Source organism: Aptenodytes forsteri, unplaced genomic scaffold (genome assembly GCF_000699145.1).
Source record: "Aptenodytes forsteri isolate BGI_AS27 unplaced genomic scaffold, ASM69914v1 Scaffold373, whole genome shotgun sequence".
Classification (NCBI taxonomy): Eukaryota; Metazoa; Chordata; class Aves; order Sphenisciformes; family Spheniscidae; genus Aptenodytes; species Aptenodytes forsteri.
This window is the reverse complement of record NW_008795579.1, coordinates 176,573-201,816: the sequence shown is the minus strand read 5'-3', so window position 1 is coordinate 201,816 and position 25,244 is coordinate 176,573. Positions and strand designations below refer to the sequence as shown.

Sequence of the window (25,244 nt, the reverse complement as noted above, 5' to 3'; positions counted from 1 at the left end):
CAAGGCCAGGTTGGATGGGGCTTTGAGCAACCTGGTCTAGCGGAAGGTGTCCCTGCCCATGGCAGGGGGGTTGGAACTAGATCTTTAAGGTCCCTTCCAACGCAAACCATTCTATGATTCTATTAACTCCTCTGTGATCAGGATGGGGTGGCTTTCACCACCACACTGGGCAGGGGAAGGAATGGCAAACCTTGGGGAAAGAGGGCAGGGAACAACCCACTCTAAACCGAACATGGACATAGTCAGGGACAAGGTTTCTGATGGCTGGGGCAGGAACCAGGGAACAGCCGCAAAGCCCTTCCCTACTCAGCTCTACGAAGGGGCTGCATTCCAGCAGGCCCTGCCTGGACCTCCTTGGAGGCTGCAAGCCCCAGAGTAGCCTGTTCAAGGGGTCCTGACCCACACCAGGGCACAGGGGAGGCACAAGCGAGGCCTCCTTCTAGAGCCGCCTCCGCCCCCGAGCACTGACAAAGGCTCTGCACCGCATCTGGGTCAGGGCAGCGCTTGTTATTCAGTCCCTGCCCTGACCCAGATGGTGCAGCAGCTCTGCCAGCCCCCTCCAAAAACACCAAGAACATTTTGCACACAAACAGCCTTTCAGAGGCCCTGGCAGCGACCGGGGAGTGGGGGGGCTCTTCCCTCCCGAGGGAGACAGTGGCAAACTGGGCAGGGACTGGGAATCTGCAGAGCAAATGCTGTGCTGGCTGTCCAGCCCCATTCCCGGTGACTGCGGCAAGTCAGTGACCCAAACCCACTGCTGACAGCAAAGGGTTTCACCTCTCCTTTGAGGGCTCCCACTGTGCAGTCATGCTCCCCTCCTCCTGCTAAACCCAGAGCCCTTGGTGCCTGGGCAGTGCCCCCATGCTGCCCACACTCATTGCTGCCAGCCCCTCACAGGGACAGCCCATGTGAGGGTCCCACTGCAGCCTGAGCCAGCAGCCCCTCCTGAGTCCCCCCAACCCTGCGGCGTCTCTCTAGCCCCCAGCGTCCCTCCACAGCGCTGCTGGTTGCAGGGAGCAGCGGGGCAGTTGGGAGGAGCCCGCACACAGCCAGAGTGAGTGGTTACTAGCCCCCCATGCACCACGCTGGCACACATCCCTTGCTTGGCTGCACAGCACCATGCAGCACAGGCGGAGCTGCAGTACGCAGCAGGCATGGCCAGGGGAGGCCGCACGGTCTCTCTGCTCCGAGGGGGTAGTTCGGGTGAGGGGATGGGGACAGGCATGCTCACCTTCGCAGGACTGCTGTCCGCTCTTCAGGCTGTAGCCTGCGGTGCACATGCAGGACCGGGAGGTCTCGGAAGTGGGGAGACAGAGCTGTGAGCAGTCGCCATTATTTAGGCTGCAGGGGTTGGTTCCAGCTGCCGCAGAGAGAAGTGGGGGTGAGGGGCAGCCGGGGGCCAGGGCACACCTGCCGGGGCTGTGTGCACCTGGGGAGAGGCTGGGGCAGCTGGGGCCAGTGCTGCTCGGGGCAGCTGCATGAGACATGGGTGCTCTGTGCCAGCTGGCAGGGACCTGGCGCGAGGGCAAGGGCCGGGCTTGGGCCAGCAAGAAGGGATGGGGTCAGCCGGCTGCCTGGCCACTGTGGGCCAGACTCTGGCCCCGCTGGCACCCCGGTGGAGCGGACGAGCCGCTGCCCAGCCCTGCAGGGTCTCTGCCCCAGGGACCACATGCTCACCTTGCTGGATGCTCTCGTCGTACACCTTCATGTGCATCACCAGTGTGGTGCTGTTGCGCAGCACTGTCACCTCTGTCCCGTCCTTCTTGTTGCAGGTGCCCATCCTCTCGGAGGCCTGGTCAGCCCACCACAGCTTATTGCCTGGGAGGAGAAGGCAGGAACATGCAGCAGCTTTCCCCATCCCCTCCCGCCCCAGAAGCAAAGAGCGGTAGCTCCACACAGATTTACATGCGATGGCCTGGAAAAAGGGGTCTGAGCTCAGCCTTTGGTGGAGAAGCATCCCCTCCACAGCTGCTAGAGGTGGCAACGAGCAGTCTGTTTGGGCAGGGCCAGGAGAAAAGGAAAGGGCTTCATGAACCGCCCCCATCACCCTGCCAGCTCTCACCCATGATGGCCAGGGCAGTCGCCTTGCTCAGCTGACTCTTCACGGACTCGATCACCTCCAGGTTGCTGCCATCCAGGTTGCATCTGTTGATGGTGCCATTGCCAGAGCTGATCCAGTACAGCTTGCTCTCTGGGTAGTCAATGGCCAGGCCTGGAAAGCAAGGGACTGTCAGTGTCCAGGTGGCACGCAGGGACTGCCACCATCTGGGAGGTGGGATGGGATTGGCAGAGCAGATGGGGTGATGGAGAGAATGGGCACACGAGGTCAGGGTGACCCAGCACAAACCAGCTGCCAGCCCCCCGGGGAGCCAGGACTGCCAGAGTCGGGGCTTGAGGCTCTTAGGCCCAAGCAAGGGCACTGCAAGGCGGGGTGGTACCGGGAGGCGTGGGGGAGTCCGTACCAACAGGCCCTTTCTGGTTGGTGAAGAGGAGAGTACGGTTGCTGCCGTCCATGTTGGCCACGCTGATGTTGTCCCCGTCTGTCCAGTAGAGCTTCCTGCACCAGTGAGGGGACGCTGAGCACGGTGGCTCCAACAGCCCCGCGGAGATGGCCCACGCAGCTCTGCTACCCTCTCAGCCCACCCAGGCTCTGCCAGCCCCTGCCACCCCAGCCTGCTCTCCAGGCTGAGGCCAGCCCTGTGCTGGCCCCTCTCCCCTCTCACTGCACAGCCCAGGCAGCCCAACAGCCTCCTCGCCTCCGGTGCCGGGACCTGGGATAGGGTTTGGTGTTTGCAAACACTCGTGCAGCCCTGCCCAGCTGAGCCCCGTGCACACCCAGACTGGCACACGCTCGTGGATGCACACTTATCCGCAGCCTGTTCTCCTTCACGCGCACACGTGCATGTACGGAAATGCAGCCTGCTGCTTTGCGTGTACCAACAGACACACACCTCCCAAGCTGTGGTCCCGTCTCCTCTCACACACCTCCTACACGCACTGACACATAGGGAGAGCAACCTGTTCTCTCTTCCACCACGCACGTGCATTGTCACGCGCACACACATGTGTGCCTGCATGTACACCTTCTCCTCCTTCAACGCTCCTGGCCCGACCCCAAGCCTGCTGGCACTGCATCCTGCCAGAGACTTACCCCCGGAGGGGGTGAACCACCAGGCAGTGAGGCTTGTCCAGCCCCTGGATCACTGCATTCTTGAAGGAGCCATCCAGACGGGCCACGTTGATCTGCTTCTTGTTCGCATCGTAGCTGGTCCAGAAGAGGTTTCTGGAAACCCAATCCACAGAGAGGCCGTGAGCGTTGGGCAGGTCTGAAAGGGAATGGAGAAGGGAGACTCATTAGTTGCGAGAACGGGTCTGGGATGATGCTCAAATGAAGAGGAAGGGCTGATCTCACGGAGCTGAAGCCTCTGGAGGGCTAGCAGCTTTCCCCAGCTCCGGGACCTGATGGGAGCAGCTGTGCGGGGCGAGGATCCTCCACACCCACCTGCAGAGACGACAGTCTCCACGCCGGTGCCATTGATGAAGGCTCTCTTGATGGTCTGGGTGCGGACATCAGACCAGTAAATGCGCTGCTCCAGGGCATCATAGTCCACCACCGTGACGTTGTCAATGTCGGGCACCGTGAAGGAGATGATGTAGTTGTAGTAGGGGTTGTCAATGTCCACGCCCCGGATCTCCATCTGCCGTGCGTACAGCAGGAACTTCTTAAACTCTGGGGAGAAAGACAAGAGGGGCAGTCATGGGACCTCAGCCTGGTCTGCAGAGCTGGCTCTGAAGCACCTGCTCGTCCTCCCCACCCTGGGGCAGCCTGGACAGACCCCTACCATAGCAGGTCATGTTGTCCTTGTCCAGCTTCATGAGGTGGGGGCAGGCACAGGACAACGTGCGGTTGTAGTTGATGAGGCAGAGGTGGGAACACGGCCCTTTGCCCCCGTTGGCTTCACAGGGATTAGGAGCTGCAAAGGGGGTAAGACTCAGTGATGTCCCTGTTCCAGAAGACACCTACCCAGCAGGCCCCAGAGAGCTGCAGACCTCCCAGACCCTGCCTGCCCTGTCAAGAAGCTCTGCCCCATAAGCCTCATCACCCCAGGACGCTTCTTTGCTGGGTGGCCAGGCCCATAGTGGAGGCCTCCAGCTCAGTGGAGGGTGAGAAGGGGCAGCCACGGAGGTAGGAGTGGCTCCCATGCAATGCTCCGAGTGGGTGTGGGTGCACACCGAATGCCAGCACCACCTCCCCATCGTGCCCCCCCCCCCTCCCCCCACCACTTCCCCAGGCCTCACCCAGGGGCTGCCGGGAGGGGTGATACACCTGCAGGTCGAAAGGCTGCGTGTTGGTCCTCTGCACCACTGTCACGTTGTGCCCTGTCCATTTGTTGGCCTTGGCCAGCGTGTTGGTGCGCCAGTCAGTCCAGTAGACCTCACCCCCGTACAGGGTGACAGCAAAAGGATGCGACAGGTACTCGTGTCCCCGCAGCACCTCGATGTGCCCTGTCCCATCGTACAGGGCTGAGTAGATGGCATCCGACCTGTGCCCAGCAGAGACAAGGGGTGAGAGCAGGCAGACGGCTGGGCAAGGGGTACCAGCCACAGGCAAAGGCCAGGTCTTTAACCCAACAGCAACAACCCACAGGGCCTAAGCAGCCGCCTCCTCTGCTCTGCTTAATGCTGGGGAGGAGGACGACTACTGATTTACACCAGGGATCAGAGCCCCCCCAGAGGAGAAAACCCAGAGCAAAGGCTGGAACATGTTGCAGACACAAACAGACCCCACAGAGCAAAGGCTTTCGCTCCCAGCCCAGCAGTCAAATGGCAGAACGACACAGGAGCAAGGGGGAAGTTGCCACAGCTGGGTGGGACAGGGACGGCAGGGGTCCAGAAGGGACGGGGAGGCGCAGAGCAGAGATGGGTGTCCTGGTCCTACCTGGCATCGATCCAGAGGATGCGCTTCTCCAGGTAGTCAACAGTAAGCCCGTTGGGCCAGCCCCCCGAGCCCGTCTCCTTGTGGATGGTGCGCCGGCCTGCGCCACTCATGGAGGCTGCCTCGATGCGGGGCAGGCTGGCGTCCCAGTCTGTCCAGAAGAGGATTCTGCGAGGGACAGTGAGTGGGGACGGTCAGCACAGACACACAAAGCTCTGCCTCCCAAATCGGCAGTGGGGTGTGTGCCCAAACAGGAGCCCATGGCCTGGTCCCCCCATAAGATCCCAAGGGTGCCACCATGTCCTGGTGACCGATGTCCCCTCCTGCCTTACCCATAGCGGGGGTCCAGGGCAATGGCACGGGGATGCTCGATGTCCCCAGCCAGCAGCGTGGTTCGCATGGTGCCATCCAGCTTGGCCACCTCGATCTGGTCCAGGTTGCTCTCCACCCAGTAGATATTGCCAGCGATCCAGTCCACGGCCAGCCCCTCGGGGGTGGCCAGCCCGTACTGTATCACCACCTCGAAGCTGGTCAGAGCTGCGGGGCACAATGCCGGGAGGGCTCAGGCTGGTGCCTTGTCTCCGGTCCACCCGCCACCATTGCACCCCAGTCCTGAACAGCTCCACCCAGCTTGACTGGGGTCGATGGTGGGGGGACGTTTCTTCACCAAACGGGGCCTGAACCCCAAAGGGCTCAGCCCCACATCTGTGGTCCTGGTGCTGGGCTCTCGCTGCCCCCCTGCAGGTGCCCCCTCCCGCAGGTGCCCCCTCCCGCGGCTCTGCAGCACTGATGGGTGCCCCCTCCCGCAGGTGCCCCCTCCCGCGGCTCTGCAGCACTGATGGGGAAGGGGCCTGGCTTTGTGCTCCCAGCTGCTGGGCTGCAATTACCATTAGAGAAGTGCTGGGAATGCTAATTAACTCCTGCATAATGAGCAACTTTGGAGAGCAGAATAGGATTGCTACAGGGGCTGGGCTCCAGCAGCTGCACCATTGCGGGGTGCCAAGGAGTCATTGCTGGCACCCTATCCCAGAACCGCATCCCTGCTTTCCCACCCATCTGGCCCCTGCCAGCTTGCTCCAGGGCTACACACCCCCATTCTCAAGCAGCTTTCCCCTGTAGATTTTGTCCTCCACCACGTCGGTCCAGTACAGCGAGCTCTGGTTGAGGTGGAAGTCCAAAGCAATGGTGTTGCGCAGCCCGGGGACCAGGACACTGTAGTCACCCCGGTGCAGGTCAATGCGGCGGATCTCATGGCGGTTGGAGAATATGATGAATGGCTTGAAGGGGTCTGGGGAAAGCAGGGCAGGGTCAGAAGGGGGGCATGGACAAAGCAGGGGGAAGGTGTCCCTGGCTCCTGGCCCCAGCCCCAGCTATGGGACCACCCACACCCCTGCACTGTAAAGGGCTGCTTGTGCCAGGTGGGGACAGCGAGGGGTCCACTGTCGGCAGGCAGATCCCCCCAGGACCTGGCCATGCCCGTCAGCACGGTCCTCATCTCCGCTACTGCTGCCTCCAAGAGCCGGGGGAGGACAACCCCCACCACAGGCAGCTGGGGCGATACTGCCAGCCCTTGCAGCCCACCCGCACACACCCAGGCTGCGGCAGCTCTCGCCGTCGGGCTCCAGCATCCAGCCCTCATAGCAGGAGCACTTGACATTGTACTTGTCCTGCTCGCACTTCTGGCTGCACTTGAGGTGCTTGGCACAGTAGCTCTGGATCTGGCAGGTCTTGTTGTCTGAGCCCAGCTCCATCCCCAGGGGACAGGAGCAGACGATGCCCTCACCGGGGGCCACGGTGCAGTTATGGCTGCAGCCACCATTGTTCAGGGAGCACTGGTCTGTGGAGAAAGGACGCACTCGTCAGGTCCTCATCCCGCTCCCGACCAGGGGAGACCCCATGTCCCAGCACCCAGCTCCGCACTCACCGCAAAGCTCGCCCTCATCGGAGCCATCCCCACAGTCGTCAGAGCCGTCGCAGAGCTTCTCGGGGGGGAGGCAGATGGAGGTGTTGTTGGCGCAGGTGTGGGAGGGAGGTTTGCACACCAGCGACTCGCAGTTCTCCTCGTCCGAGTTGTCCTCACAGTCACTGTCCCCATCACAGACCCAGGCCTTGCTGATGCAGCGGGCTGCCGAGGCAGGAGCAAGGAGGGGGCAGATCAGATGCAGAGGAAACGTTATTTCAGGTCCTTGGGGTCCTGGCTACCCCAGAGCTGGTGTCCCTCCACCGCCTCCCCTGTCCCCATCCCCACTGAGCCAAGGCGGGCCCCAGTCCCTTCCCCAGGTCAGAGGGGGCAGGGGGCAGTGGTTCCCCCCTCCCCTGCTCTCACCTGAGTCCTTGCAGCCAAACTTGACGTTGGGGTCGCAGACATGGGTGACCCCCTCGCAGTTCTTCTCATCACTGGAGTCCATGCAGTCTGTGTCACCATCGCAGCGCCAGCGCATGGGGATGCAGAGCCCGTCCAGCCGGCACTGGAACTCGTCAGTGTGGCAACCCCCAGGTGGGCGCGTGGCTGGTGAGAGGGCATGTGCACCCAGTCACTGCCTTCACCCCAAGGAGCTGGGAACCCGGTGGGAACTGGGTGGGCTCAGGGGACGGGAGGAGGACCGGGCACTCAGCCTGGCAGAAAAAGGGCCGGGGGCACCCAGAGGTGCAGGACGGGGGGTATCTAGGCATCCAGGGTGGGCAGAGGAGGTTACAGGATTCCCTGCCTGGAAGGGGGGGCGCTCTGCTCGGGGGGGGGGCTTGCGGCTCTCCAGGCAGGACAACAGCAGAGCTGATGCCCGGGAGGGTCCATCTGCCGTGCTCACCTCCTCCATCGCCCACTTGCTCCCTCCCAGGTCAGGACGTGGGTCCCCCCAGGGAGGACACCGAGCAGCAGCACAGGGGAAGCCCGGCCCCACTGCGACTTGGGGCTCACCCTGGTTGGTGCAGTTGGCGTGAGTCTCATCGCTGTAGTCCCCACAGTCGTTGTCCCCGTCGCAGGTCCAGTGCACGGGGATGCAGCGCCCACTGTTGCACTTGAACTGGTTGCTGGAGCAGGAGTGGCTGCAGCCCGCCTCGTCACTGTTGTCCCCGCAGTCGTTGTCTGGAGAGGGAAGGGGAGTGGGAAGGGGCTCAGAGAGCACCTGGCCAGCCGGCCAGGAGGGCTCGTGGAGGCACGGCAGGAGGAAGGCAGGCAGAGATCCCCCGCCAGAGGAGGCGGCCGGGGGAAGCGGGGAACAACAGGGATCAGACGGACCACGCCAGAAGACAGGACGTGGGGCAACAGGCAGCCCTTCGGCGCTGGCAGTGGGACCCCCACAGGAGAGGCCAGGCTGAATGGAGAGCCCCTGGTCCCCAGCCCTCCCACCCCCCAACACGCTCGCCAGGCACGGCCACAGCACCAGCAGTGCACAAAGGAAATGAAACACAGAAACTGCATAGATCAGCCATGTACCTGGGGAGGCTGGGAGGGTGCCCAGTGCCAAGGGGGCCGCTCCGCTCTGGAGGGGGAGCGGAGCTGGGGGGACAGTGCACTCCTTTACAGGGCACATCCATGGGGAGATGGGCTGGTACAGCCAATTGGGGGGTGTCAGCTTGCCTGGAGGAAACCCCATCACCCGTTGATGGGCAGGGGGAGCTTCAGTCTGACAGTGCTGCGACACTGGCAATGCAGCCCCCTCTGCCTGCCCCGCTGGTGCTGGCACGGGGCACGGGGCTAGCCTGGCTTGCTGGAACCACCACAGGGCTCTGCTCCACTGCGGACACCCCACCTGAGTTTGGTAAAGGGCCTTTCCCTCCCCGTGCCTCTGTCTCCCCCCACACAGGGGAGCTCAAGACAGGCACGGGGACAATGGCACTGATGGCTGCCGCATAGCTTCACCAGCAGCGCAGCTCCTGCAGCTGCAGACCCCGACCTTTCCGGGCTCCCACCACAACAGGAGCTTCCCGAGCAACCCCACTTGGTGAGCCAGGAGGGACGGCTGCTTCGCTCCCGGGCACCCAGCATGTCCCTCCTGCTGCTGGAGTGCAGGGGGCATTGCCAGAGAGTGGGTGGCATTGCCAGAGAGCATGGGGGGCATTGCCAGTGTCTGGAGAAGCAGCCCACGGGGCTTGAAGGACTCTGGAGGGGGCAGGTTTGGGGCTTGTGTGGGGCCAGGTTGGGGGTCTGGTGCATGTTGATCTATGCACTAACCGGTAGGCTTTGGACAGTTCTTTTCGTCAGAGCCATCCCCACAATCTTTTTCTGAAACACAGAACCAACCAGACAGGAGAGTGGGCACAATGACAAACAAAACAGCACAACATGGCACACGCACAGAGAGCAGCACAAAAACATGCTGACGCTGGGACGCGAACATCGACATGGAGAGGGACACACAGAGGCTGCGCAGGCACACCAAGCGGCCTGGGAGGCAAGACCAGAAGCAGCGGAGGGTGCTGGGGGGAGCCTGGGGCAGCTGGGCTGGGAGCCCCTTGTCACTGCAGCTCCTGCCCCGTGGGTGCCTGGCGAGGCTCTCAGCTGTACGGAGGTGCTCCACACCAAGGCCATTGCTTTTGTGAGTGCCTGGCTGCCAGCACTGGTGGATCCCCAGGAAAAGAGACTGTCCCTTGGTGGGGATGGCTTAGAGGTGGGGCTGCCCCAGGAGGAAGAGGCCACTTGCTCCAGAAGACCCCAGGGAGAGACCTGCACCCGCAGCTCCCCGCTAACCCCCTGCACTGGCACGTGCACTCTGCAGCTCTGAATGTGTCTCGCCTGCTTTGAAGCCACTAATTAAACCTAACGATGCAGAGCTGCTAGAAAGACTGAAATAAACCTGTGGGGAAGGAAAGCAGCCTTGGGGCAAACCCTCTCTCCCAGGCCTGGCCCTGGAAACAGATCCGAGGCCAGACCTCAGCTCACCGGGAGACCTCTCCTGCCTTCCCTGGGGCTACAGGACCTGGCTCAGCCCCACCAGCAGCATAGGCCACTCCACACTCATCTCAAGCACTGGGGCAGTTTTGGCCACCTTGCAAAGAAAGCCAAGGTCTGCTGAAATGATCCCTGCCAGGCTGTTCCTGGAACACACACTCTCCCAAGGGCAGCCAAGGAAAATGTGGGTCTCGGTGTTGCAGGATGCACTTACAGCTTCAGCTAATGCCTCCTCCCTTCAGGGCTGGGGCTCTGCTGTTTAGCACAAGGCTGAGAAGTGGCCCTTACAGGAACAGGGCCCCCTGCCAGGCTGGCATCCCTGTATCTGATCTCACTGTCCCCGGCTGCACCCCCCTTGGCAGCTGCGGGGCCATGATCCTTACCGTTGTCACACCGCCAGTTGATGTTTATGCAGCGCCCGTTGTTGCAGGTGAACTGTGTCAAGGGGAAGCAGGTTGGGTAGGCTGCAGAGGAGGCAGAGGCACGATCAGTGTGGGGGAGACACCCTGTGCCCCAATCCTCACACCTGGCCCCACTGGTGCCTCTGCCCCGTGGTGGGGTGAGGAGCAGCGCTCCCCCAAAGGGCCCTGTGCTCCCAGCGCTCCCCACCCCAGCTCACCGCACGAGGCAGACTCGTCGGAGCGGTCCCCGCAGTCATCATCCAGGTCACACGTCCAGGAGATGGGGATGCAGCGCCCACTGGCACAGGAGAACTGGTTGGGGGAGCAGGTCCGAGCTGACCCAGGGAGAGACAGACAGAGCTTTAGTAGCTGGTGGTGCCTTGCTTTGCTGGGGGAAAGGCGGGGAACAAACCCCCCGGGGCTCCTGTGAGGCACAGGCGCAGAAGCCAAACTGGCTGCAAGGTGGGCAGCAGGGACGCATGAGGCCCTGAAACCTCGGCCTCAGCCCTGCAGCACACAGGGAACAGCAAAGGCTGCAGCTCAGCACAGCAGTGTGAGCTCTCCCTCTGTTCCCTGATGACGAAGCAGGCTCCTTACCCGAGCAGGTGGAGTTGGACTCATCCTCGTTGTTCCCGCAGTCGTTGTCCCCATCGCAGAGCCAGCGGTTGGGGATGCAGCGATTGTTCTTGCACTTGAAACGGTCCGAGGGGCAGGTGTGCTGGTCTGCAGGGGAGACACACGCTCAGGACCTGCCCTTCTCCATCCCACCCCCATTCCTCCTCCACATCTGATGGAGAGAAAAACTGAGAGAGAAAAGGGCAGGGAGCCTCAGACAAACTGGGGATCCAGGATCCTAATCACCACTTCCCCCCTCAACCGCTCAAGCCCACTCCCCTCCTAGAGCTGGGGAAGGGATGCAGGGGTCCTGGCTGCCTGACCCCATCCCAGCCACTGGCCCCACATCTGGGGGAAGCTTAGCCTGAATCCTGCTGCCCCAAGAGTGTGTAAACCACTATCCTGCTGTGCAGGAGGTGGCTACGCACGGCAGAGCTCGGGGGCTTCATCACTGTTGTCCAGGCAGTCGTTGTCCCCATCACATTTCCAGCGTTCCTGGATGCAGCGGTTGTTCTTGCAGGCGAACTCCCCGGGCTGGCACTGCGGAGGGGGGATGTAGGACGGGTTGGCTGGCAAGGGAAAAGCAAAGGGAGGGGATTATTTTAACCAAGTGACCAAGTGCAGGGCAGCAGCGAGGACAGTCCTGTGTCCCCAGGGTGGCAGGATGTCTACACAACTGCCCAGCAGCGCTGAGAGAGTACACAGACACTTGTGCCCACGTGCACCAGCTCCTGAGCACAAAATGAGAAGGTGCAGCCCATGATCAAGGCGGAGAGACCCTGGCTCAGCCTGCATGCATGGGCTGCACCAGCAGAGCTTCACCCCTCTCATTTAAGCTGGCAAAGCACAGTACTGCCCAGGTTCCCAACCCTGAACCTGGCTCTCCCCCATGCTGGCAGCAGAGCAAACCTGCCCCGACTCTGTGGGCAGCGTCAGACACGGCTGCATGGCTTCAGTGCAGCGATCCCCACCAAGGATTTCCACCCACTTTCCTGGGCAGGCGGCTGTCCTGCTGCCATTGTGCAAGAGGAGGAACCGGAGCCGGTAACATGACTCATCTGCAAGCTCCCATGGGTGCCTCCCACCTCCCCAAGCCCCAGGCCAGCCCCCCACCACGAGGCACGACTGCTGATGTGCCAAAGCGCAGCCACAGACCCCATGCCCCCGCCCATCCCTTAGGGAAAGGAGGTCCCCGCCAGGGGCCAGGCCCCAAGGCAGCCTACCCTGGCAGGTGACAGAGTCCGATCCCAGGATCTGGTCCTCGGCACAGGCACACTGACGGCCCCGGGGGGTGGCCAGGCACAAGCTGCTGCAGCCGCCATTGTTTACGCGGCACTTGTTGGAGCCCACTGCAGAGGCAAGGCAGGGGTGAGGAGAAGGGGACTTCAGCGCTCAGGGAACCCTGCTGACCCATGGGGGGCTGCTGTGTGCCCCCAGCCCCCTGAACTCCCTCAACAGGCTCCACAGTTGGAACCCAGCTGGAGACCCCAGTTTATCAGGCCATGCAAGGCACTGGTGATCCCTCACCAGCTGGAAATCCCAGTTTATCAGTCCATGCAAGGCAGTGGGGACTCCTCAGAGGACACAAAGCCTGGCTGAACTAGCCAGGAAGCCAAGAGGGGGAGGGGGAGAAAGAGAGGAAAGGCTGGAAGGGCAGAGGATGAGTGATAGCAGGGTTTACAGAAAGTCAGGATGCATGGGGATGGACAGAGAGGCAGGGATATGGTCAAAAGGAAGCAAAAAGAGGTGGGGGGCTGCTTAGGCAGGGCACTTCCTCAGCCCCCAAGTCCCCAGTCCCATCCCTCTTCCAGTGCCCCCGTTCCCTCGTGCGTGGCAGGTCCCTGTGGTGCCAGAGGTGGCCCCAGCACCTTGCTGCTGCTGCGCGTCATACATCCGGATCTCGAAGATGGGTGGGCGCTCGTTCCGGAGCAGGCTCACCACCTTGGAGGCCTGGTCCAGCCGATAGATGCTCCCGCTGCGGTACTCAGTCCAAAAGAGGAAGCTGCTGTAGTGGCACAGCCCAAAGGCGTGATTCAGCTCAGGTCCTTCGTACACGATCTGCGAGTGCAGGGAGGCAGAGAGGCTTGTCATTAGCTGGGATGGGTGCCCAGGGAAACCCCGCATGGCGGGACAGGGCAAGGGACAGAGGAAAGGGAGAGGAGGGGACAGGCAGCAGGGGAGCGTGGCTGAATGTGGCCAGCCACCCACTGAGCAGACCCGCAGCAGACGCAGACAGCCAAGGCAATGGTTTGGCTGTCCATGACCCCAACTCAGGCGTGATCAGTGTCTGAGCGCCGGTGGGGCCTCCACTTGCCTTCCGCTCGGTGCCATTGAGGTAGACCATCTCGATGCGGTCATAGAAAGCATCCACCCAGTAGAGGATCTTGGCTGGGATGTCCAGGCTCAGCCCGTTGGGCCACAGGACAGTCTTGGAGGTGATGAAGATGTTGCGGTTGGAACCGTCCATCCAGGCCCTCTCGATCTTGCCCCTCTTGCTGTCCTTGGGATCCTCCTCCCAGTCTGTCCAGTACATCCACCTGCCACAGACCCTAAGCTGTTACAGAGGCAGACGAGCTGGGCTCGGAGCCCAGCCCACTGCTGATCTGAAGAGCGACCAGCTCTGCCTCCACTGAACCAGGTGTGAACTCTCCGGCTGCTCGCAGAGCGGCTGACACAAAGCAGCAGGGAGGTCCTGCTGCCTTGTGCCTACAACCAGGCTCCAGCCCAATGCAATGGCCCGACGACCCTCCTGGCCACGCCAGTGCCACCAAGCCCAGGCTGAAGCTGCCGCACAGCACAGAGCTGCTGCCGTCACCGCAGCTGGAGCTGCTGCCCCACCTAGCCCCGCTGTCATAGCTTGGGAGCCACCGTGAACGCTCGGAGACACAGCGGGGCACCCGCAAGCCATGCAGAGCTGGGAACCTAACCGCCAGCTCTGCCAGTCCTTGCTGCGGGCAGGAGTGGCCATGCCCTCCCATGAGCCAGCCCTGCCCACCCAGGCACCCGCACCCATTCAGGGGGTCCACCACGATTGCTCGGGGGTGGGTCATCTTCCCCTCGATCAGCGTCTTCCGTGTCTGGGCAGCCTTCTCCAGCCGAGCCACGCTGATGGTCTTTTTGGGGCCATCATCAGTCCAGTACAGGTTGTTCCCCATCCAGTCCACAGCGATCCCTTCCACATTGTGGATACCTTTGGGGAAAAGCAGGAGTGGGTGCTCATCACCAGGGCTGCGCAGCAGCAGGAAGACAAGAAGTGGAAGCGACAGCCCTGTACCATTCACGGTGTGTTCAGCACCACCCAATCCCAACTCAAACAGATGGGGAACGACCTGCCCCAGTGCAGGCAGCTCCCTGAGGTACCACAGCCACAGGAAGCCTGGGCTGCAGAAAGCCAAATTCAGGAGCGTCCTTGGCTGGTTTGCCCCGAGGCAATGCAAACATACTCGGCTGGCAGCGTGGGGAAGGATCAGCCACTACGCTGAGCCCCAGGGACCCTGACTGATTGGGGTGGGCCAGCTTGGGCAGGAGGGGGACATCCAGGGACAGGCATCCCTCCCCTGCCTCTGTTGGGGCACGTGCTATGTACCTGTCTCTCAATAGCAATCTACAGATAGCAGCTTCAAACCTTAGTTTTAAGGGTCAAAGATGCAAGGGAGAGGACAGAAGCGCTGCCATTATGCAAGGAAATGTGCTGATGGCCACTGCTGCCAGCTCCCGGGGGCTGACCGCACTGGGGAGGGACCAGGCAGGGCCCCTCGGCCACGCACCATCCTTCAGGATGGTCTCTCGCTCCGTGCCGTCAATCTTCTGGCGCCCGATGAGGTAGCTGGTGGTGTCAGCAAAGTAGATGAAACCGGTCTCAGCGTGGAAGTCCAGCGCTCGGGGGTTCATGAGATTCTCAATAGGGATCATGTGTTCATCCGGCACCTTGGCTCCCATGTCCATCCCACGGATGATGCCCGGACGCCCCTTCCCGTACACCAGGAACAGCTCGTGCTCAGGCTCTGCAAAGAGACAGGGAGAACCGTCACCACCAGACAGGCCAGGGTGGCACTGGGGGTGGGCAGCCCGATGCACGTGGCATCGGGGCTTTCGCAGGGTTGCAGCTATGACACAGAGACCAGGAGGAGGCAGCAACCTACCCCTGCACCCAGCAGGTCTGCAGGGACTGCAGAGCCCAGCAGGCAGCCCACAGCTTAGGCCGGGAAGGAAACGGGTGTTTGCAACAGGGAGGGAAGGAATTGAAAAGTTCTGCTTGCCCCTGGGCCTGTGTGCTCCCAATCGTCTGGCACAAGTGCCTCTGCCCACCCCAGTCCCTCACAGAGAGGGGTGGCCGCCAGCCTCCGAACCCCTCCGCCACAGCTCTCTGGGGAGGGCCAGGACTCACTTTTGCAGGACTTCCCGTCGCTGCCCAGGCTGAACCCAGAGCGGCACCGGCAGGTTCGGGTCTTGTGGCTGTTCCCAAGGAGGGAGATGTCCGAGCAGCCTCCCGGCTTGCCAAACTGATCTGGCTCGCAGGCATGGCTCCTTACTGCAACACAGAGCACAGGCTTCAGTGGCCGGAGGCAACCAGAGCAGCAGAGAGATGTCCTGCCCGGCTGCAGCTCCACGCCGGCCAGAAAGCACAGGCAGGCAGGGGACACTAGTCTGCAACTGCAGGGATGCGGAGACAGTCTCATGGGTGCTGCCGGCCTGACTGCAGCTCTCCAGGCTTTAGGGGGGCTCCTTCCCCCTGGAGCTCCCAGTCAATCAGCCAAGGGCTGAGCACCGCACAGGACAGACAATGCAGAGGTGGGAAAGGACCTGCCCAAGATGCAGGATCACTGCAGAGCAGAAATCAGCATGGTGTGCCCCAGCACACCGCCACAGCCACTGGGCCATGCTGCCTCCATCCTGCCATTCCATCCCTCACGGGTCACGGCGAGAGTGGGGCTGCCTGGCCGCTCTGCGGACAGCACTGGCAGGATGACCCCTGGCACAGGGAGAGCCAGCACCAGCCCAGAGAGCTCCTTTAATCACACTCCTTCACTGCTTGGAAATCTCCTGATTATTTTTATATTCTGGAAAATACCAAGCAGGCTGCAGATGCTAAGAGGATTTTAAACGAGTAAATTGATTAACTGCAGGAAGGTGCTGGGGCTGGAGCAGGCAGATAGGGATGGATGCGGGGAGGGGATGGTGCCTGCAGCTCTGAAGCCTTTCAACTCCCTTGAAATCCCTTGGTGCCCAGGAGCACACAGCCCTGGTCGACAGGCGAACATGCCAGCAGTGGGGACCGAGAGCGTGTGGAACCACAAAAGGGAGCCATTAATATTTCAAGATGCCGCATCTGCTCCAATGTCCCTGTGCTCTCCAGCGAGACACAATCGATCAACCACATGGTGCAGCTGCCTGGCCCACAGGGACGGTTGCCACGTCTCTTGCAGGAGGAGACGGAGCGATAGCGGGGGCTGGGGGCACCCTAGGATGTGCGGCAGCCCAGCGAGAGGCCGGCCCACAGCTGCCTGGGGAGCAGGAATCCCACGCAAGCCCCTGGCCAAGGAGCGCTGTCAGCAGGATGGCAGCTCCAGGAGTCCCTGTGGACCACAGCTGGGCAGTTGGCCTCTCCATCCCTGTCCCTGGGCCGGCACATTTCGGGGCGGGGGGGGGTAGCTGGAGGTGTTTCGGCAGGGCCAGGCCTGGGCTGAGCACAGCTCCTCAGGGCCACAGGGTGCTACCGACAGAGGCTCCTGGGCAAGTGAACCTGTCCTGGGTGTCTGGCCCCATTAGGAGGGTGAATTCAGAAGGTGCAGCCTGTCTCCATCACCACCCAGCCTTTGGGGTCCAAGAAGCTGCTTTTCCCAGGCCAGGGTCCCACCTGTGGGCTGGCGCCGTTGGTGGTAGATGTGCAGCGCTCCTCCCTTGTCCACCCGTGTCACCACCTGGTACTCGGTGCTGTTGAAGCGGTTGACACGGATGACACTGGTTTTCTGCTGGGCGTTGGCATTGTCAGAGTTGGTGGCGTAGAGGTAGTTCTCAAAGACGGTTAGCCCGTAGAGGTGTTCAATCTGGAAGGCACCGTGCAGGCGTCCACAAGGAATTTAGGAGGAGACATGAGGAGGCTCCGAGGTGTGCGAAGCCCCCGATCCCTGCCCCTGATCCCACCCTACAGCTCTCGCCCCTGCCTCATTTAGGGCATGAGATTGGGCTTGGCAGGCAGGTGCTGCAGGACCGGTTGGTGTTCAGCAGCTCGCGCCTTTTCTTTGCTGGACCAGCAAAGCCAAGCCTGTGGACCAGTGCCTCCAGCAGGCTAAGCTCAGACATGCCTCTAGCGCACTCTGCCATAAGGCCCCCCTGAGTCGTGACCTCCCTCTGGCCCCACTCACCAGGATACCCTGGATGATGGTATGTCTATTCTTGCCTTCATAGTCCACCACCTCAATGTAGTCCAGGTAGGCGTCAGCCCAGTACACCAGCCGGTTCACCAAGTCCAAGGTGATGCCATGGGGGAAGACGATCTTGCTGTCCACCAGCTTGGTGCGGTTCTGTCCATCCATGTCGCAGCGCTCCACCTTGGGAATCTGCCCGTAGTCGGTGAAGAACACTTTGCTGCGTGAGAAGGGCAAACGTGGGAGCTCAGAGCCTGGATGTCACATTTGACCCAGAGAGAGGGAAGACGCAGACACACAAACGGTGCACGCTCATTGCCTGCAGACAGGGGCTTGCCCCTGTGGGCACAGGGGTGGCTGGGGTCCATGACAGCAGCTCCCAGCCGGGGCCGGCCCAGGGGAGCTTCTCACTGCCTGTGTGGCCCAGCTGTGCCAAGGGCTGGCAGCACCTGCTTGCACCTGCTGCTAGGCGCAGCAGCAGGGGGAGCTCAGAGGAGCCGCAGCAACCTGGGCAGAGATGCTGAGACAGGCAGACAAAAGCTTGAACCCAGAGTTGCTGGTGTCACCGGGAAGAGGTCCAGGGCCCTCCACCAGCTGACACGTTAAAACACAACCTGATGCATCTGCCTGTGTGCTGTGCACCTGAGAGCCGTCCTGCCTGCAGCAGCAGCTCCTGGCACAGCGCTTCCCAGACAAGGCACAGCCCAGAGCTGGGGCTCAGCACTACCGCCCTGAGCACCCGGGCCATACCGGCTCTCTGATGCAGAGCCCAAGAGACTTTAACTCAGTCACCCGTGGGGCTTGTCTGCACCTTCCCTGTTTGAGGACAGAGCCTCTCTCCAGGCTGCTATACAATATTTATTTATAAAAAATACTTCGGATTTTCTGCTCAATAACATCGTCTCTCTTCATTCAGGCAAGGATAAAAGCACCCATCTGGAAAGCAGCAGGTGAGCAGGGAGATGTCCTCTTTACTGGTTTCACTGGGACCCTGCAGCACACACAGGTGAGCACCCTTGGACGGAGTGCACCATCAGGTTAGGCAGACTGCACTCGCATGCCAACAGACTTCCATGCCAGGCAGTGGGATTTCCCCTGCACGCATGCCCTGCAGCTGGACCACGTTCACAGAAAGCACCCGGTGGGATCTCGCACACCACTCTGCTCTGCCCACCGTGGCCTCGACCATGCCAGCTGCTTGCTCCCGGGGTCCAGCAGCTGCCACGCACGCTCCAAGCTGCTCCGATGATTCAGCATCCCAGCCTCCCCATGCAAAGGATTTTGCAAAAGGCAGCTGCCTGAGAGTTGCCATCTGACTGCAGCACCCCATATAAATAGGCACAAGGGGAGCTGCTCAATCCGTGCAAGTATCTGACTGTTTCAGTTCCTGAAAGCCAGTGCAAAGCTGTAACCACGCAGCCACAAGCTGGAAGCAGCAGCTTGTCCTGAGCCTGGCCAGGTCCATCCTGCAGGACCGAGCGCTGGCAAAGCTGCTGCCCAGGGCAGGTGGAGCGGGAAGCGCCCCTCCAGAAAGGGGCTTCTGGACACGCGCACACAGGTACAGGAGACCCCACCAGCCCCAGAGGGAAGGACCACACGCTTGCCAACTCTCACCAAGAACAGTTAATTAGAAGACCCAGGTTCAGATGCTGATGTTCCCCAGTGCTGCACCAGTCTGGCTCTGCGCCCACACCAGCTGAGCAGAGGCTCAGGCTGCTCTGACACACCCCTAAAGACCAAACCTTCATCTCCTCCAAAACTGACTAGTACCAGTGGGCTGCTTAAAATGCTGCTGCCACAACTACCCTACAGCACATGGCCCCAGTCTCAGCTGAGGGAGAGAAAACGCTGTGATTCACTCATTGCTAAAGCCCAGAGCGGCCCTCGCAGGCAGGTGAGTAGCTTCTCCAGCAGCATCCCTGCCACCCCACTTGACTGCAACAGCTGGACCCTCCTGGCTTGCTCCACCTCCCCAAATCGACGGTGCAGGTCCAAGCAGCAATGCTGAGCTCTCCCACTCCCAAGCAGGACTCTTACCCCATAGCTGGGTCCAGCGCTATCCCCTTGGGGTTGTACAGCTCCAGGTCCAGCAGCGTGACACAGGTGACTCCATTCTTGTTGCAGACAAAGATCCTGTCATCGATGTCATCCACGAAGTAGAAGTTGCCTGTGAGCCAGTCAATAGCCATCTGCTCCACATCTAGGCCATAGGAGAGCAGGGGTGAGGAGAAGTTCGGCAGGGAGGAAGGGAGGGAGCCAGGAGCCCCATGCGTGCCTATGCATGGGGTCTCTGACCACTTCCCAGCCCCCCAAGCATCTCAAGCACAAATGTAGCTGAGGTGCAAGGCCATGTGAGCCACAAAGGAGCTGTGATCTGCACTGCACCAGGGACTTGGCTCTGGTCACCCCGCCTGGATGGACACAGCAACCCATCTTCTCCTCCCAAGGGAGACAGGACCTGCCACCCCCCAGGCAGCCCAGCTGCAAGGAGCAGCGCTGTTGGAGACATCATACACAGCCAGGAAAGCATCCCGTGGGAACACTGGCCCAAGCAGGGGGAAGGCTCTGCAAGGTGGGCACTGGAGGAGGGAGGAGGCAAAGCTGGTTCCTGGAGAGCCAAGTAGCTCAAAAGGGGAAGAGGCTCAAACTGCAGCATTGGGACAGCAAACATCTGCCAAGCCCATGCTCATGGCAGCACAGGGAGGGACTGCAGCAGCCGGGGGCTGCAAGCAGAGTCCCGCTCAGGCGAGGCAGAGTGGGCAGTGCTAATCCCAAGCTGCAGGGACGCCCTGAGCCCTGAAGCAGCTGAGAGACAGCATCTGGCACGCAGCGTTTAAGTATTTAATTAAACCAGTGAAAGCCTGTTAAATCGGATAAACCCAATGCACCCGAATTCCTTCCTTGCAACCAGGTCAGTGCTCGGCGCTGTTCTGTGCCCCCCTCACCCACCTGCCAGCCCCGGGCCAAAGGCCAGGGTGAGGGGCTGCAGCTCCTGGAGGCTCTGGGAGATGCCAAGTGCTTTGGAGGCCTATCCTTTCAGTTAGTGCCCCCAAGACCCCACACCACCCCCACAGCAGCATCGCAGTGCTGGCACCACGGCTCGGCTTCACAACCGGCACAGGCAAGGCAAAGAAGGGATGGGACAGGAGCAGCAGTAGCCCTGCAGCCCGACCACCCCGAGGACATCGGGACCCAGACAGCCCCAGAGGAGCAGGGCCAGACACCACTGAATTATTAATCAGCGCAGAAGCTTGGGAGCGCAGAGGGAGGGAAAACATGAATCAAGCCAGGACATTTTGCAATGCCCCGCACTCCCCCTGCTTGCAGGATTCGGCCTGATGGTATCAAGCCCTTCTCTGCTGTAGCACCACGAAGCACTGCCTGGGTATTGATGAGGCCCAACTAATGAGCACCCAGTGGTTTGGGGGTGCCCTGTCTGAGCACAAACCCGAACCTCAAGTCCCCGAGTTATCCAGAACAGCTCACTCGCTTGCACGCCTCCACTGAGCATTTCGTGTCAAGACCATGGCCCCAGGGATGTGGACATCCTGCTGGTGGCGATGGCCAGCTGGTGACCAACCACCCTCCCCTCTGGAAGGGTGAGGCTGCGGCACCCGCAGCCACCACCCAGCATGATGCATCTCGTAAAAACAAGTGGAAACAGCCAGAGCCAAAGAATTAGCATCAAACCAGCCAAGCCAAAGGCCCGCACAGAGCTCCTCCCATGCTGCCCAACGTGCCAGAGCCAGCAGTGGGGCCGGGGCAAAGTCCGGGGCTCCTGGTCCACCCAGGGCCCCTGTACCCTCTGACCTGGCTCCTGGGCACCCATATGCTGGCCAGCAATAGAGGTTCTCGTGCTGAGTGAAAACCACCTAAAAAGGTGCACAGGGGGTGGCAGGGGGGCAGCATGGGTCAGCCAAGGGCCATGCTCTGCCTCCGTGATGGGGCTGCCTGAGTCACACTGCCTGGACCAGCACCCTCTCTCCCTCCCCCCTGCACCCCCCAGCCCTGATTCACCCCTCTGACAAGTGGAGGGGGCGGCAGAGCCACACACATGCGCACAGCCCTGCTTGGGTAAGAAACACTTCAGCAAAGGGATGTGCAAGAATTCCCCAAAAAAGCAGGTCTTGGCTGGCGCCTGTGTGGCTGAGTCAGAGTCATAGGACTGGGGGAGCGATCCAAGCAGGGGCAGACTGGGAGTACCCGGCAGGATGGTGTGGAGGCCCTCACCCCCCATGCAGGGGCGTGGACCCCCCTGTCTGCAGGCTTTGGCTTTTCCTCTCTGCCTTCCTCCCGGAGGGGGCCCGGCCATCACCACCCCATCACCAGTGCTCGCCCGCACCTCAATCCTCCTTTCCCATCGCTCTTCCCTAAAACCCCCAGCGTCATGAGGCCGCTGCCACCTCACCGGCCACATCCCGCTGAGCCGGAGCCGCATCCAGCCCATCCAACGGGGAGGAAGTTCATGAACACGGCACTCGAAGGCTAAACAGGAATCAGAAGGGAAAATGGCCAAAACAAGCTATAGGTTTCCAGCTGCTCGCTTCCTGGGGCCTGCAGCTTCCCTCATGCCATTTCTGCGACGGTCACCTCTCCCTGTCAGAGGAAAGGGTCCCGGTCCTCCCAGGGGTCACCCGGACGGGCCCCAGCTCCAAGCGGGGCAGCGCTGGGCCGGGGAGCCGGGGGTGACGCAAGCACTTGCTCTTCTCTCAGGCTGTATTTTTGCAGCTGGAAAACATTATCCTCCTCAAAGGCTTTTGTTTTTCAGCTTGCTCCTTCTCTCCCTGCTCACCATCCTCCCCCCTCCTTCGCAGGAATCAGTTTTTATTATTGTTATTATTATTATTATTTTCAGCTCGCTCTTTTAGCCCCAGCTAAACCTGGATTTCCTCTTGAACTTTCAGTGGAAGCTAATTTAGCAAATGTCTATTTTTAACCCCTCATGTTAGCCTGCAGAGAGCTCTACCCCCACTCATCACTTGGCTTTGGGAGAGGGGAGGAGTGAGGGATGCGGCCTCTCCCCCCCCAGACGCTGCACACACTCCCAGCAGGAGAGCGGGTGCCCAGGGAAGGTGTGCCACTGCTACCCATGACCGGCAAGACTTATGCAAAGGCCCAGCTCAGGGGTACCAGTGGGGACCAGCCTGTCCCCGGGCACAGGAGGGTCCTGTGAACAATTTCCATGGAAGGAAGAAGCCGGGGAGCAGTGACCCCTGTCCTCCTGCCCGTAGCTTCCAGCAGCAGAGGGGGGCTGGCTGGCGAGTGCACCCTCCCCACCAATTCCCATCCCAGCGTCACGTCTTCCTCCTTGCTCAACCATTGCTGGGCGTGGCAAGCAATTGCAACATGCAAAACTCATTTCCCAAGATTTATTTATTTGCTGGGGTTTGAAAACGAGTTTGTGGGGGCAGAGAATAGGGAATGTCAACTTTAAAGACTCTTCCTGGAAGAAGCTAACCAACCTCGTCAGGCTGGTGAGCTGCAGTCCATGCCAGCCGGCCCTGCTCAGAGGCGCTGGCCAGGAACGCTGCTGGTTGAAGTGGGCTTTGACCATTGCCTTCCTTGTGGGGAGAGGGCAGGTGAAGGGAGGGGAGAGGGAGCACCAAAAAGTTCATCAGCGCGCAAGTGGCACGTTGCTCAACAAGGGCGGGCTGGCAACTTCAGCAAACTCCGAAACCCACCCCGCACAGATGTTTCCTGGTTTCACGCTCAACATGAACCGAGTGACCCTGACCAAGCTTTCGCTGAAGTCCCTGCCACAAAACAATCTATGCCATGCTGTGCTTGGATTTTCCCTTTTCCTTCTCATGGCCACCAGTGGCAGAAGCTGAAGCAGCCTCTGGGGCCAACAGGCCCTGAGGAGCCACCGCTGGGGCCAGCTGGCTGGAGGAGAAGGCTCCCATGTGTCCCTTCCAGCCCAGACTCCTCCAACACCAGGCTGAGACCTGTCGTGGCACTATCAGGGCACACTTGGAGAGAGCAACTGCCCCAAGAGGCAGCAGAAGCATCTAGCCTCCACCCAAGAAGTTCTTGGCCCCGTCAACTCTTACAAGTCTTCCCAGGCACTCTCAGCAATAACCTTCCCCCTCCCCAATTCCAACTTCATCCTGTGCTCAATGGGGCTGGGATCATCTTATCCTGCTCAAAGGAGCTCCTTGACACAAGTGGGTCATCAACTCAACAGCTGTCCACAGGAGCTCCTGCCAGAGGTTCTCCCTTCCTTAACCTGAGCCATGGAGCATCTGATTTACCCCACAACCAGTCAAGCACCACAAGGCTGTGGCTTTTTTGGGGAACGAGCATTGCTGACCCAGCACATAACTTTCCTCTGCATGAATCAGTTGTTGTGCAGTCTGCAAATACATCAATTGTGGCCTGACACAAGGAGGAAGGAAACACGCAATCTTCTCTGAGACTAAAACATGGATTTCGACACAGTTCTGAAACAGCTGCAGTTAAGATGCGTGCAAGTCAGCAGCTCACCCTGACTCTTGCACAGTTAAGCGTGGAAGAAGAGAAACCACCTATAGTGGTGAAGGTGCAAAGAGCTTGGAAATAAGTGCTCTGCGCTGCAGCGGTCTGGAAGAAATCCCACTTCTCGATTACTCCTAAAGGGACCACTCCCCATGGGGTGTCTGGAGCAGGGCAGGACAGGAGCACTGGTCAGGAGAGGTCCAAGCTCTGCTGGGAACCCTCCTTCCAAGACTCCCCTTTGAAGCAGCTGAAAACATCACCATTTTCCAACACTAGGCACAGAGGTCTGTCACCAAAGGTCCTTGCTCCCCATTCTGCTGAGGTGCATTTTCACCTTTGCCCCAGCACATGGGATAGATAAAAGAACTGGACTGAGCTCTGCTGCTGACATTTGCATGTTGTTTTTAAATAAAGAATATTTATGTCCAAGTGCATCCACTAAGAACAGCCCACATTTTTTGCTTCAGCTACGGTGGATCAGACCTAACACAAGCCCCAGGAGTAAACAAGTGCCTAAGGCATTTGGGCTGCAGTGACCGGCCACAGAGAAACACAGATAACTCTGCAGCCCACGGCCCAAGCAGACACCGCACCAAAACTGCTTGTCCGCACCGCATCAGAAGCAGAGAAGCCACCCGGAGAGCAGCCTCCTGGGGCAGTTGGCACCGTGTCCTCCTGCTCCCAGCAAAACCCACGCAAGCCAGAGCCCAAGGGACAAGGGGGGGCCATGTCCAACTCGCCACCCAGCAAGAAGCACAGGCAGGCAGCTGCACTGCACGTCCTGTGGCACCAGGAGAGCCAACAACACGCGGCTCCTGTGGAAAAAAGCTTGGAAAAGTTGCCGAATGTTTCGGTTCAAAAACGCCTCCAGAAGAGGAACGGAGGCTCGTCAGGAATGCAGTCCCCAGGGCTTCTCAAATACATTGGTTTCCTACTTTCCTTTTTATAGGGAATGATCCGTTTGATACATTTACATAATACCATAATCTGGAGGAATTTCTGTCTCTTCCCTCTAAAGACATCCTCTCCCCCGGAGAACAAGACTGTCTCTGTAACGGCAACATGCTCCATGGATAAACACTGCTCCTGGGGACAGTTTTCCTTAATTAGAAGTATGTTAACAGGACAGGCACGAAGACAAACTCCAGCCCCAAAGGGCGCCAGCCACGGGATGGATGGACACCCTGCACCCCTCGAGAGTCTGGCACAGCCCCCCCCACTGGCTCCCAGGAACAGACACCTCCTTGTGCGAGGAGCCGCCACCTCAAGCCTCGCTGCCAGCTCTGAGATGGGGAGGAGATGACTGCAGACAGGACAGACACCAGCACACACAGCCACTACCATCACGTCAGTCTTGTTTCCTTAGAAAACCAGGCTAAAAAGTAAATAAATTTTAAATCCCCTCTGTTAAGCTGTTTAGCTCAGAGGAGGAACCGCTGGGTGGCCCACATCCAGGACATCTGACTCGGCACTCGGAAGGATCCTTGTGGCCTCTGCACACACGCACACCTACGTCCGCACAAGCCAAACACTCCCCAGGAGGTAGAACTGCACGCGCG

At 60.4% G+C, this 25,244-nt stretch overlaps 1 protein-coding gene across 1 annotated transcript in view; it reads right to left on the bottom strand.

Moving 5' to 3' along the window:
- The window catches only part of LRP1 (LDL receptor related protein 1), an 80,308-nt gene that overhangs the window by 30,409 nt on the left and 24,655 nt on the right, over positions 1-25,244 (bottom strand). The window contains 28 exon segments of the mRNA XM_009282292.1: positions 1,232-1,360; positions 1,678-1,818; positions 2,063-2,212; positions 2,463-2,557; positions 3,152-3,326; positions 3,503-3,730; positions 3,843-3,974; positions 4,300-4,544; positions 4,940-5,104; positions 5,269-5,473; positions 6,027-6,224; positions 6,528-6,773; positions 6,861-7,061; positions 7,263-7,445; positions 7,854-8,021; positions 10,211-10,291; positions 10,447-10,563; positions 10,826-10,951; positions 11,272-11,412; positions 12,067-12,192; positions 12,712-12,901; positions 13,158-13,380; positions 13,853-14,033; positions 14,611-14,847; positions 15,231-15,374; positions 16,701-16,890; positions 17,209-17,431; positions 19,249-19,411. Of these exon segments, the coding sequence (XP_009280567.1) occupies positions 1,232-1,360; positions 1,678-1,818; positions 2,063-2,212; positions 2,463-2,557; positions 3,152-3,326; positions 3,503-3,730; positions 3,843-3,974; positions 4,300-4,544; positions 4,940-5,104; positions 5,269-5,473; positions 6,027-6,224; positions 6,528-6,773; positions 6,861-7,061; positions 7,263-7,445; positions 7,854-8,021; positions 10,211-10,291; positions 10,447-10,563; positions 10,826-10,951; positions 11,272-11,412; positions 12,067-12,192; positions 12,712-12,901; positions 13,158-13,380; positions 13,853-14,033; positions 14,611-14,847; positions 15,231-15,374; positions 16,701-16,890; positions 17,209-17,431; positions 19,249-19,411 (4,803 nt within the window).